This window comes from Pundamilia nyererei, unplaced genomic scaffold (assembly GCF_000239375.1).
Source record: "Pundamilia nyererei isolate P.nyererei 1_Seehausen unplaced genomic scaffold, PunNye1.0 scaffold00240, whole genome shotgun sequence".
Taxonomy (NCBI): domain Eukaryota; kingdom Metazoa; phylum Chordata; class Actinopteri; order Cichliformes; family Cichlidae; genus Pundamilia; species Pundamilia nyererei.
Genome location: NW_005187641.1, coordinates 638,543 through 651,823, shown reverse-complemented (window position 1 = coordinate 651,823; position 13,281 = coordinate 638,543). Strand labels below are relative to the sequence as shown.

The 13,281-nt window shown below is 42.9% G+C and overlaps 1 protein-coding gene across 2 annotated transcripts; it reads left to right on the top strand.

Annotated features, from left to right (window-relative positions):
• The first annotated feature begins 1,900 nt into the window (after nucleotides 1-1,900).
• LOC102192763 (transforming growth factor beta-1-induced transcript 1 protein) lies at nucleotides 1,901-13,196 on the top strand. Of its 2 annotated transcripts, XM_013914956.1 has the most exons (12): nucleotides 1,901-2,336; nucleotides 5,569-5,619; nucleotides 5,866-6,014; nucleotides 6,115-6,170; nucleotides 7,289-7,425; nucleotides 7,502-7,583; nucleotides 7,823-7,907; nucleotides 8,595-8,789; nucleotides 8,866-9,039; nucleotides 9,168-9,249; nucleotides 11,222-11,370; nucleotides 12,417-13,196. In XM_013914956.1, exons 1-12 carry the CDS (start codon nucleotides 2,324-2,326, stop codon nucleotides 12,681-12,683), a joined length of 1,440 nt encoding a protein of 479 aa, XP_013770410.1. In that variant the 5' UTR covers nucleotides 1,901-2,323; the 3' UTR covers nucleotides 12,684-13,196. The 2 variants fall into 2 exon arrangements, with proteins under 2 accessions (XP_013770410.1, XP_005749339.1); XM_005749282.2 differs by lacking the exon at nucleotides 5,569-5,619.
• Nucleotides 13,197-13,281: the final 85 nt, after the last annotated feature.

Below are 13,281 nucleotides of genomic sequence, written 5' to 3'. Positions count from 1 at the left end.
GTTTGGTCAAAGGATATTCTGTCTGTGACATACAGTATATACACAGGAGGAGCGTTTCTTGTGTTAAACTTTTCATTTTGTAAATGCACACATCACAAGTCACCAACACTTACGTGGCATCTTCCCCTTATTACACATGCATAGCCTGTAACTGTGATCTTGCTTAATTAAAAGTTTTTCCTGTTTGGTTTTTTACTCTGACTGCTTTTTGGTTTGTTTGTTTTTTATGTTTTTTAAGTTTGTGTCAGTATTTAATGAATAAATCAGTAATTCAGTGTATTGATCTGTGTTGGAGGCACTGGGCAGGGCTGTAGCAGTGATTCTTACAACCATGTAAAGCCTGAACCATGAAATAATTTCCAGAAAATTTTAACTTTTTGACAAAGGAGTGTTTATTGATCCTTGACAAATTAAAAAAAGAGAGAACTTAAATATTAAATTGCATATGTGAGTTCTAATTTGCATCATATTTGCTTTTTCATTTGATTTATGTATCGCTCAAAAAATGTGTTTCTGTTTTGGGGGTAAAATCGAAATCACTGATGATGTAGAAGTCACAAAACTCATATACAGGTGTGATAGTGACGTTAACAATGCCTCTGTCCAGCCCATATGTGAGCCGGCATGCACAGTAAGCAGGTATAACAAATTGTCATATTTAAATTGTATTATTTACACTTGTGCTTTTTATTCTGTGATATGTTAAAAACTGTGAAACTGCTATTTTCTTTCTGGGATTTGTAGAACAGGATGGACAGTTTTTCTTTTATAATATAGATTCACCGTAAAATTAAAGCTCAAATCAACAAAAAGGCCCCCCTTCAAACCTCCAGGAGGTATCCAAAAAGCACCAGGTTTATTTTGAGCTGTTGATATTTGGTCCTAACTTCTACACTAATTAAAATTCTCCAAAAGGCATTGCCAGCAAAAATGTAGTGTAGAGGTCCAGTTAAGTGACTGGAATGAGTCACTTAATGAGTTGTTTTTCACCATATCACTGTCATGTTAAAACAACCTGAAGCTGCAAGAGTGAAAAGCTTACCTGGAACCAGAGGAATGCAGCAGGGATTAGGGCTTTGGACTTTTCGTAGCAGAAAACACCACAAGTAGAAATTATGGCATTAAAGATGATTTTAGTTCTATTTAGGGTCCATGAGAGGGAAACACAGCTGATGCACAGCTGCCAGACCTCCACCTGTAATACGACCATAGGTTACGCCCTGCAGTGGCACGTCTAAACATTAACCGTGAAAGAAGTTTCTGCATCACCACCACCATCTGAGTATAGTTAACATTACATCACTAACCTTAACATAATTTACCAGTGTCGTGCTCCTTCAAAAGTCTGACACATTCATTCTTAGCCTTTATGTTTCTAAATAAAGCTTTTGTCATAAAACAATCACAAAAATGGTGTCAGGGAGCACTCTCATACACAGTCCAGGTTTTGATCTGTGGTGATTTTAGGAAGGGCTGTTGGTTTGGGCCTCTGTACCGCTTAAGTTCTTTTATTTCAGGTGACTTTTCCGTTTCTCCTAATTTAAAATTTTATTGTGTATTAATTCGAATAAGTCTGACTTAAGAATTGAAATAAAATTCAATAAAACAAAAAATTGGATATACTGAGCGGAGAAAACTTTGAAAGCTGGCTTTGGGATACGCGTATAGTTTCTGTTCTTTTTCTATAGCCTTATAAAAAAAATACCCCACACACCCAAAAGGAAAAGAAAAAAACGCTTTCAAAGTGTGAATCACTAATATCTCACTAATATTGTGTTGGATTTTTAGTCCTATGCACGCACACGGAAATGAAACAAGTACGTAAAGAAACCAAAACTGGGAAGGTCCTGGTATTAAAACCCTGAAAACGAAAACAAAACCGGGAAAATGAGCGTCATTTCCAATATTTTCTGTTTTCAGAACTACACGCTTGCAGCAGAAGCAGCGGCGCGTCCTCTCTTAGAGCCACTAAATCCTTAATTTTCGATCCCAAATATGGACTAGGAATGTCCAGGGTGACGTCTCGTGTCCGGGGAATGCGAGTTTGTAACCGCATTTATTTAACTACGCCTTCCTCGCTCTGAGGTCCTGGTAGGCATTACACAGGAAGAGAGCCGTGTTGGAAAAAAAAGAGACGGGACGCCCTCCTCCTCTTCCTCCTCCTCCTTCTGTTGGCGGATAACGGTGCCCAAGAAGTTATTCAGGACCGACGCAGACAATAGCGCCGAGACCTTCTATCCAGCTGTGATCCACGGTCATCACTACTGATTAATGGTGTCTGCGCTGTGTCACAAAGAGGGAAACAGTCGGCTGAGATCCTATCATGGAGGATTTGGGTGAGTATTACAGCTGCTCTTCGTTTCATGCCTTGTAACTACATGTTGAGATATCTTGAAGGGATCTGTGGGGAAGGGGTGGTGTGCCCAAACAGAGGAAATAAGGTCTCTGTTGATTCTGGCAGTCATAGAGTACAGATCCCTGGCTTACAAGGACATGTAGAAAAGAGGGGCTGTAACATAAGGAGCAATGGAAAGCAGTAGGAAATACTTTTTTAAAAAAATGAGTGGTACAAGTTCCCAGTCAGCAACAGTGAGGAAATTTCTTATAATAACTCATACATGCCAATATTTTAGATGTTTGTAGAGCTGTGTTTTACCTTCATTGTGCAGGGGCACATACCCACAAATACATGCAGGTAACACATGAACCCGTGCACTGCTCTACATCTGCCCGACCTTCACTCGGGTCTTCCTGCACGGCCTGCAAATACAATAAAAAGCTCTGAAAATTCGATTTAAAGGGGTCCAGAGCAGGCATGTCCATCCATTAACATTAACAAGTTATGGATGGATGGAGTGCCACATAATGTTGAAGAGAGTGTTTTCCATTTTGAAGGAATTGAAGACATGAGAGAAGACAGCATCAGAGAGCATCCCCCCCATTTCTGAATGATACTGGAAGCAAATGTCTTCTTTTCTCTAAAACAACACGATGGGAAGCTGACTCTTTGTGTCAGAAAATAGCTGTGTGTTGGAAAGGCCCTGAAATAGCCCGGGGCAATGCTGCTATTTGTAAAAGCCACAGAGTTCAAGGAAAATAGACATGGCTTTTGCCTCAGCTGCCCATTCTCTCTGGGAGTTTCTTCTGTTTTTTCACCAAGTACGCTTCAAGAGTGGAGCATTTGTGCTTCTCAAGCAACACGAGGAGGGGGAAAAAATGGCATGGTGTACACATCTGGGCACATCTGGATCGGATTGCACACGGTGACACGGAGGTGCTGGGCTTGAGCGCCATGTTTGAGAGTCTTGGCTTGCGCTGTCGTCCAACAGTGTTGTAAGTTTACGCATCGGATTTGGCGAGGCTTTCGGCGAGAGAGAGACCACTTGTTAGAGAGGCCTACGGCCAAGACAAACAAGTCTGCAGGCCGCTCTAAATATGGTCATAATTCCCATTGAGAGAAGTTCAGCTCCTTATATGTGCTGCTCAGCCTCTTCGAGTATGTGTGTGTGTGTGTCTGTGTGTGTGTGAGAGACACACAGCACAGCAGGGAGGTGGAGGGCCAGTAGTATATGCACACGGTTCTCACCGCATGGTCGTACCAGAAGTGTGAATCATCCGGGGTAGAAATGACCACAGCGGTGCGCTCGGGCCGGGCAAACTCGAGTTTTGTGACACATGGCCGAGCAGCGTAGGTTTAGAACATAGCACTTCACCAGATTCTGAATTAGAAATTCATGATTCATAATGTGACGAGCCTTGCGTAGCTGCTTTAGATGGGAAGTCACCCTGTGACGGTTTCTCCAAAGCCACGAATGAACTCTGACCTGCAGCTCGTAAATCAGCATGCAGAAAATGGACACGTCAAATTTCATCCATTAAATAGGCCGGAATTATCTGGCAGTGTGACTAAATGCTGTTCTTTTTCTACATCAATAACTAAGAAAACCAGTTGTGCAATGCTCGTCTGTCACACTGAGTCACAGCTGCAATACAAGAAAGAGTGTGATAATACTAGATGAAGCAGTTGCTCCACATCTGAGGAGTGCCTGAGATGTGTCATCCGTGGCTTTGGGAGGAGGTTTCATGGAAAGACCATTCACCTGCTTCCAAGTAGTAATCAAGACTGGAAAACCTTATTGTTTTCTACAAAGCTCTGACTTGCATGACTCGTAATAATACAGAAGTACCAGAACCCCCCCAAGAAAGTACTTTTTTTTTTTTCTTTTAACCAAAATGTAATAGATATTGCATCACTGTAAACTGTTTACTGAAAACATTTGAAGGTCTTTTAAAGAAATTTGGGATTTTAAATATCCACCATCTGTTATCAGGATCCTCAGACCTAATTTACAAGCTTCCAAAGTTTTTTTAGATAAAGTGCTTTCGAACACTTTGCACGCTCTCACGTCGTACACCTGCACATTTCTAACATCTGCTGATGATGTCACAATGATGTTGTTATGGTTACGTTAGCTTGGGCTTTACAAATTGAGGACATTAAGTTTGAGTTCTCAGGCATCCAGGTCCAGAAATTAAAGCAAGTGGACTTTTTACCATCCATCCATTCTTTTCCGATTATCCACTTCAGAGTCTCGGGGCCCTTTAGCCTCTCCCAGCTGCCACAGGGTGAATGTTTTGCCTCCCCTGTAGCTGTTAAATACCTGGGACTCTCCGTCAGCTCTTGGATGAGAGGCAAAACATCTTCACAAACTAAGTCCAGATGCCTTTCTTCAAGCACTCGAGACAGGATGTTTGTCAGCCACATGATTGGATTTGTTTGTACACGGGATCAAAAGTCGGGATATTTTGTTGTCTGGCTTTGGCTAAGGAATTCTATCGATAAGCCTGTTTTCCATTCCTATCATGTTAAAGTGTTAAAATACAGCACAAAAAGCCTCTGTCTGGTAAAAAGTGTCACTCCTGTGTGCTTGACTTCAGTAGCCCTGAGGTAACACAAGTCTTCTGCGTCAGTCTGGAACCAGCTTACAACTGGACTGACCTTTCTTATTTATTTTAACTTCTTGGAAGGGAAGGCCAAAATTTTCATTTTGATAATATAAAAGTTTTTTTAAAAAAAGGGACTGGTACCCTTTCAGGACTCACAATAAATGGTTGCTATGTCATTACACATACATGGTAAACCACTGTTACTCATATGAAGTCCTCTTTCATCTTCAGTCTGCTTCGGTTACTTGTCAGGATAAGTGATGTCACACAGCTGTAGATGCTAACACTTGAGTGAGTTTAGTTTCTGTGCAGCTTCTACTTCAGAGTGAGCGTGTGAGTGTGTGTGGGCGGAGGAGTGGACTCAGATATCAGCTGCCAAACACTCTTCCTCCTCTGCTTCCTTTCCACACTGGCATGTTTAGAATATGAATGCAGGAACGCTTGAGCGTCTGAGCGACCTCACCGTCAGTGGACTATCTCTGAGCTGCGCCGGTTCTGACTGTCCTGTCCTCTGAGTGACGAGCGTCCGCCAGCGCTCGCTGTCCTCCGTGTTGTGTCTCGGTGTGTGGGCTGAGTTGCTGCTGCTGTATTGGTCACAAAAGGCTGTCTGTGTCTCCTCAGGAGTGCCTGAGCCGCTTAACTACCCTCTCAGTCCTCGTATTGTTGTGTTTGGTACGTAGCTGCCTGTGCATGCGTTTGTATGTGTTTCGTCTCGTCTGTCGTTTAACTCAACTTAATACCTTCTTGTCATGCAGCGTAATACTTTGCATGCTTTTTAAATTACTTTCTTAACTTGAATCTCTTGATTGACTTTTAATACTTGGTAAATAAACTTGGCACCATTAGTGTCCACCATGAATGTTTGTGACATGAAATGTGGCTTCTGTGGTGCTACAGAAACTTCTCTCTCCCTTCCAGATGCCCTCCTTGCTGATCTGGAGAACACAGGCTCCCCTTTACCTCGGTGTCCCGTCCTGCTCACCTCTGACCCGCCTCAAAATGCCGATCCCACCACCCAGGACCCAGCCCAGAGCCGGCCGCCGCCTCCTGCATACACCCCGCAGCAGGTGGTCAATCCGGGCCACGTTCATACCAGTTTTCTTTCTTCCTGATTATGCAGAGGCTTTGATAAAGTTTGTTTGATCACTCGTCTGTTTTGTCTCTTAGACCGTTTCTTCAGCAATGAAGACTACACAGAACTCCACCCCTGACAAATTATACAGGTAACTCCTTCCTAGATGTCTTTTTCCATTGCTCACAGGATCACCGGCAAATTCATTACTTGTTCTGCTGTTTGTAAACACAAATATCTAAACAGCCAATCACACGGCAGCAACTCAGTGTATTTTGGCATGTAGACATGTTTCCAGCACTTTGTTAAATCTACGCCTCACAGAATTAAAGCAGTTCTGAAGGACCTGAACTAGCGTGGAGTACCTAATAAAAGAAGAATTAACTGTATGACATGTAATTCTGAGCCAGGTTTAAGGCATCTAAATTTCCTGCTGCTTTTAGCCTTGTTCAAAATACCACAAGCCAACACATCATCATAGTTGTTTTGGCTCTTTCCTCTAAATTGCCCAGCTGAAGGTGATCAGACCTCAGCTTGTGTCCAGATGGCTTGCTACCTGTTTGTTCCATGGTTTTCCTCTCTTGCCACAGCCATCTCGAGGCTCTCTCTACCACATGTGTGGTGTTGCAGATTCCTCAGTTTTCCCTCGATGCCCAGTGTAATGAAATCCAAGGACAGCAGCTTCCCTGCTTTCAGCTATCTGCTCGTACTTAGGGAGCTTCTTCTTAAAGACCCACCAAAGCAATAATCCTGGGCGGGTGTTAGCCTCTAGCATAATGAAATATCCCAAGGACTCTAACACAACAGCAACTGGTTTCCGCCAGTTGGGTGTGATGATCTGATGAAAATGTGTTTGTTCTAATCCACCAGCAGCTGCCGGTCCCAGATGTGCTAGCTGATGGTAATGGCTTCTTTTCCACTGGGTGACCCTCAGGACTTAATCAGGGTGCCTAAAGTGTCCCTCTGTCTCAGGGAAGCAGCTCAGGATGTGCTGCAGAGTTGCACATTTTGAGCACAGCTGGCATGTGAAGTTTTGATGGACTGGGATAGAGTGTTTTACACGGAGAGATGGTGTGTCAGCATGTTGATGTATGAACCCAAACCCTGTTAGGAATCTCATTCATTTTCTTTACATCACTCTTTGCAAAGCAATGTGTGTTTTTTAAGCAAGCGAGAGAATTCTCCTCCTCGCATAAGGAGTCCAACAACATTGTTTATACTTTGTTTTTTTAATGCCTTTTATTGTTAATATTATCTGTCTCCCTGCAGCACAGTGTGTAAACCGCGCTCTCCCCGAAGCGCAGATCCTCCTCTGGCCTTCTCTTCCTCCTCGCTGCTGGGGGGAGGTCTGAGTGAACTGGACCATCTGCTACAGGAACTCAACGCCACCCAGTTTAACATCACAGGTTAGCATGTGTGCGTGTGTTTTAAATCCTCGTGTTTAAATCAGATTTCTTATCTATGATCCTGTTTTGTTGTCAGATGAGATCCTGGCTCAGTTCCCTTCTTCTAAGAAAGATGAGAGGGATAATATCAAGGATAAAGCACCAACCTCCTCCTCCAGGTACCAAATCCACAGGGAAATAAGAGAGTATAATCTGTCTGAGTATCACTGTATACGACTGAGGAAGTAGGTCTGTTTTATGCAGACACACCCTTTTAAAATCTGCTTACATTTAAAAACCTGCAGTATTATTTTTTTATTGCAAGTAAAAATCCATATTTGCACATGTGCGAGTGTGCAGCATTTTAGCATGTTTCTGATCATGTGTGTAATCTGTGGGTTTGATTTCGGTGTTTTAGCTCTGTGAAGCCTTCTGCAACATCGGCCACATTGGAACTGGACAAGCTGATGGCTTCGCTGTCTGACTTCAGAGTCCAGAGCACCGTAAGAGTCACCCACAGCTGCATGAAAATGCTAACCTGTCAACTTTTTACTTGTAAATTCACAGCGGCGCTCACTATATGACTTTCACAGAATGCTAATATTAGTGTTGGATCCCTGTAGAGGTTGAGTTGACTTCATAATGGCTACACTGTTACTGTGCAGCCTGCTGGCCACAGCACATGCCTGCTGGTACAGATCAGTCACCAGATATGGCTTGTGGATGAAAATTAGTCCTGGTCTTAATTTTTCCAGAGTCTAAAATAGCTTCAGATTGTCGGTAGTCAGCTTAAAGATCAGCTTAAAGATCAGCTTTTGGAACAGCGTATAATCTAGTTCTCTCCTTTTTGGTGAGTCGGCTTGCGAGCAGAGCAGGCAGTTCTGTCATTATAAGGCTGTTTAGTTTCAGTATGCAGTCCAGCTGTGAGTGATAAACAAGACTGCTGTGGGAACAGAGTCTTAAAAAGGAAACGTCTCCACTGCATATCCATGACTAACCAGGCTAAAGTCTCCAGGCAGAGCAGAGAGACATGTGTAGAGCCTTGGCTCAAACTATGTGCAGTATTGTTATGATTTGACTTTTCCTCACATTGGTTTCTTCCAAACAAATTCATTTCCACCATCTGTGGAGTGATGATAAACTCCCAAAGAATTAACATCATAAGGACTCTGTGCTTTGTCTTCTCTCAGCCAGCTGCGCCTGTCACTCCAGCGCCCGTTACAGCATCACCGCAGCAGCCGGCCGCTGCCCCTCCTCAGCCTCCTTCATCAGGAGGCTCACTGGACAGCATGCTGGGGCTCCTCCAATCAGACCTGACCCGACAAGGAGTGCAAACGTCCTCTAAGGGGAACTGCTCAGCCTGCCAAAAGCCGGTTGTCGGACAGGTGAGCAGTCAGAATATATCTGTCAGACATGTGATGAGGAAGACCCTCACTTGAGTTGACCTGGCTGTTTGTGCAGGTGGTGACAGCTCTGGGGAAGGTGTGGCACCCCGAGCACTTCGTGTGCACCGAGTGTGAGACGGAGCTGGGCAGTCGAAACTTCTTCGAGAAGGACGGGCGGCCGTACTGCGAGCCGGACTACTTCACGCTGTTCTCCCCTCACTGCGCGCACTGCAACAAACCCATACTGAACGTGAGCCGCTGAGATGGGAACATGTTTCTGTTACTCAACTCTGAGCTTATTTAAAGAGCTCAGATCGATATCACAGCCCACCTAAAGCTCTGTAACTTTCTCTTTTTTTCACTTTAATCGTTGTGTAGAAAATGGTCACGGCTCTGGACAAGAACTGGCACCCAGAGTGTTTCTGCTGTGTGAAGTGCAGCCGCGCCTTTGGAGAGGAAGGTAATGGGTGGTGCTGTTAATTCCTGTCAGGGGTAACAATACATTGCAGTCAGGCCACACTTACATGAAGCCCTTTATACCATACATCCATTAGCATTCAGACAGGATTTTATAATGTTATTGAAAGTTTTATACTATATATATTTCAGGAAATTCCTACCTTTTGCGGTAAATAAAGCACATCTTATCTCATTTATTAAATTATTAGATTATTTTAAACATTACAACCAGTTTCAGAGTTTATAATAACTTACAGTTTGCACTTCATTGGTGCCTTTTCTCCCATAAGAGACCCTAAAACATTTGATTTTAACCTTACATTAAAAAAGGCTACATCCTGTCTGAATGTTTCATGACTAGTAGGGTCTTGACAGATATTCAGACATTTGCACAAATTTACTAATTTTTTGAAAAGATAACAAAGTTGCAGTGTCCATGACTGTAGGCGGCCATGTTTTTGTATCTACGTTCATATCACGTTATATAACTGAAGGGTTTAAGGCCACACCTCTTAATCTTTGAATGCTGGTGTATAACCATGCAGTCTGTCGTTGCAACATTTGTAAAGGAATGCGTCGTTCTAAAGAACTCGTCGAATTCAATTCAATTCAATTCAATTTTATTTATATAGCGCCAAATCACAACATAAGTTGCCTCAAGGCGCTTCATAGATACAGAGAAAAACCCAACAATCATATGACCCCCTATGAGCAAGCACTTTGGCAACAGTGGGAAGGAAAAACTCCCTTTTAACAGGAAGAAACCTCCGGCAGAACCAGGCTCAGGGAGGGGCGGCCATCTGCTGCGACCGGTTGGGGTGAGAGAAGAAAGACAGGATAAAAGACATGCTGTGGAAGAGAGACAGAGGTTAATAACAGATATAATTCAATGCAGAGAGGTCTGTTAATACATAGTGAGTGAGAAAGGTGACTGGAAAGGAAAAACTCAATGCATCATGGGAATCCCCCGGCAGCCTATGTCTATGCGAATTCAAGAGGTCAGATTGTGAAATTTCCTCCCTCTTCAGATAGTCCACCATCGAGTTTACGTGGTGCTTATTTAAAAGTGAAAGTATTTAGGAACCACAGCAGCTCAGCCATGAACTGACAGATCAGGCAAAGTTGCTGAGGAGCAACAAAATCGGCGACGCTCTGCTGTCTCAGTAACTGCAGATTGGAATTAACATCAGCACTGACCCTGTGTGCTGGGAGCTTCGTGGCATGGTAGAGTTTTAAAATGTATTTGCAGAGACAGGGATGGACTGACAGTAGTTTTCAGAAGTATTCCTGAAGCCAAGCAGCAATCTTGTCATTTTTGTAAGGCAGAACTACTTAAGGGTCAGAAGATAACAGCACTTTGTTTTTGAGGTTGTACATTTCCCACAGAGATTTCTTCTGTGAGTTTTTTTATTGACATTGTGCAAGTTAACTGATTAAAACCTTACATTCCTTTTAATTTGTAAAAACTTTGGATACATTATTCCTAAATTGTCTGTGCAGGTTCTCAGTGATTTGGTTCATGATAGTGTTAAGAGCTTGAAAATTGGTTTAAATGACCACTTTCAACATCTGACAATTTGTCTTTGTGCTGTTTTCAAATATGAGGTCGAAAACATTAGCAAATCTCTGCATTCCGCTTTTATTTCCAGTTTACACGGTTTCCTAACGTTTTTTTGGGATCGGGGTTATATCGGCAGTTTCACTCTGCCGTGAATTTCGAGGCAAAACACTGAGTCTCTGTATTTCCTTGGCAAGAAAATAGCCAAATTTAAAGCAGCACGAGCTCTGAGATGGAAAAATACAGCCGGCCGTTGTTAGTTCAGATCAATAAAATGTAATGTTGCACAAACCGCAGTCACATAGAGAAGGTTTGGACTGATTTCCCTTTTTAAATCTGTGATATTATACAGTAAATCTGACATTTATCAAAAGAGCTCTTGAGCTGAGTCAAACTGTGGCGATGTCCTCTGCAGGTTTCCATGACCGTGAGGGCCAGCAGTACTGCCAGCAGTGCTTCTTGACTCTGTTTGCTTCCCGCTGTCAAGGCTGCAGCCAGCCCATCCTGGAAAACTACATCTCAGCTCTAAACTCTCTCTGGCACCCACAGTGCTTTGTATGTCGGGTGAGTGTTGCATTTTACTTGATCAAGAGTTGCAGCATTAATTGATGCGTTAGGCTTGCGGGTCGTTTCAGGTTAATCTGCTCTGAAAAAGGTCAGAAAGGTTGGAGAACACCATGAGAGTTTATAAGGAGATTAAGAGGAATTTACATCCTTTAACACCAAGGAAGTCCCTTTTCAAAATAAAGTTAAAATACCTTTATTTTCACAGCCAGGTTACGTCTAACCTAGACAATAAAAAGACTATTGGTGATAGAATAGCAGAACACAAATATGCCACATGCACAGGTAAGACATTACCAGGACTTTTATATTAACACTGGCCACATCTGTCTTTTACTGCAAAGATGTGGCAGACGAAGGCGTCTTAATTAAAGGGAAGCTTTTCTGGATTTATAAATAACAGCTTGCTAAATGTCATGGCTTAAACGGTACCTGAGTTTTACTTATTTCTCCTAACCTTTATTTGCCTTTATAAATGCATTTATGTTGTCTATGTTTGCTGCTGCTCTCTGTTCTCCTTCTTGCCTGATTTCAGCTGAATTTGGTTGAATGCTTGGAGACTGCTCCTGTTGGTGGAGCATCACTAGAAAAGATTCAGTGTGTTCGTGGTCGTGTGTCGAAACAGGGTTTTGTTTTGTTTTTAGCTTAAACACAACCTTGCTGTGAAAATAAATGCATTTAATGATATATTTCCTGTCCTAGGAGCACTTAAAATAGAAGTGAGTTGATTCAGTGATTGATTTTTTTCTTTGTAAGGCCGATTCTAAATTTCCCAGATTGAACATCTATGAGACCAGTGAGCTCATATTTATCCTTTGAGGAGTCTCCTAACCCACAGCTGACACACTGAATCTGCTCCGTGGCAAATAGATCACGATGGCTGTGCAATGAAACCTCAATGAGGAAGTTCATGCAAAAAACAAAACACAAATAAGCTGGAATTATGTCATGGGAAAGTTGTCATTTCACATGAAAACGCTGTAATTAGAGTTGCATGAGTCAGCGTTGTGACTAGGTCTCGCTGTGTCGCTTCCTCTCGTTTCCAGGAGTGCTACAGCCCCTTCGTCAACGGCAGCTTTTTCGAGCACGAGGGCAAGCCGCTGTGCGAGGCCCACTACCACCAGTCCCGCGGCAGCATGTGTCAGGCCTGCCAGCAGCCCATCCTGGGGCGCTGCGTCACCGCAATGGGGGCCAAATTCCACCCGCATCACCTCGTGTGTCACTTCTGCCTGAAGCCGCTGAGCAAAGGCTGCTTCAAGGAGCAGGAGAACAAACCCTACTGCCACCCCTGCTTCATCAAGCTCTTTGGTTGAGGGCCCAGCAGGTCTTCGCCGGCCTGCCCTGAGAAGAAGCCCTAATGTGACTCTCAGTTCTCTCTTTTTTTTCATTTTTTTGTTACTGTGGGAGTTAGGGCGGAGCTGGACTCTTTGTAAATTTTGAAGAATATCTGAGTCAGCAGAGAGATGAGGAGGAAGACAGAATCATCCAACCCAAACCAGCCCTATTTTATTTTAACCATGGACTTTCAGTGCGAGGTTACAAACTTTATCACGGCTCAGAAACAAAAACACAGTGTGTTTAAATGAAATGAAAATTACGTTTTGCTACCAGGTGTAAAAAGAAGCATAAATTTATACATCATTTGAGAATTTTTCCTGTTGTGCAAGGAAATCCCCTTTTAATATATTTGCTTTGTATTGCAGAAATTATCCACGTCACTGCAACTGCATTTTTATACCGTATGCTGACTGCTACATTTGTTTGTTTGTTTTCATTATTCATTCACTATTGCGCTGTGCAAAATGCCAAAAATGATTCCAAAGAATAAAATGAAAGCGAACGCGACTTGTTTTTGAGTGTTGATGTTTCTTTAAATTCACACGAGTCAGCTTTAAAAATAAAAAGCTCCTC

Coding starts and splice junctions, on each gene's coding strand:
- LOC102192763 (XM_013914956.1), top strand. Junction 6,171..7,288: donor ACCCCTGACAAATTATACAG/GTAACTCCTTCC, acceptor GTCTCCCTGCAG/CACAGTGTGTAAACCGCGCT. Junction 8,790..8,865: donor AAAAGCCGGTTGTCGGACAG/GTGAGCAGTCAG, acceptor CTGTTTGTGCAG/GTGGTGACAGCTCTGGGGAA.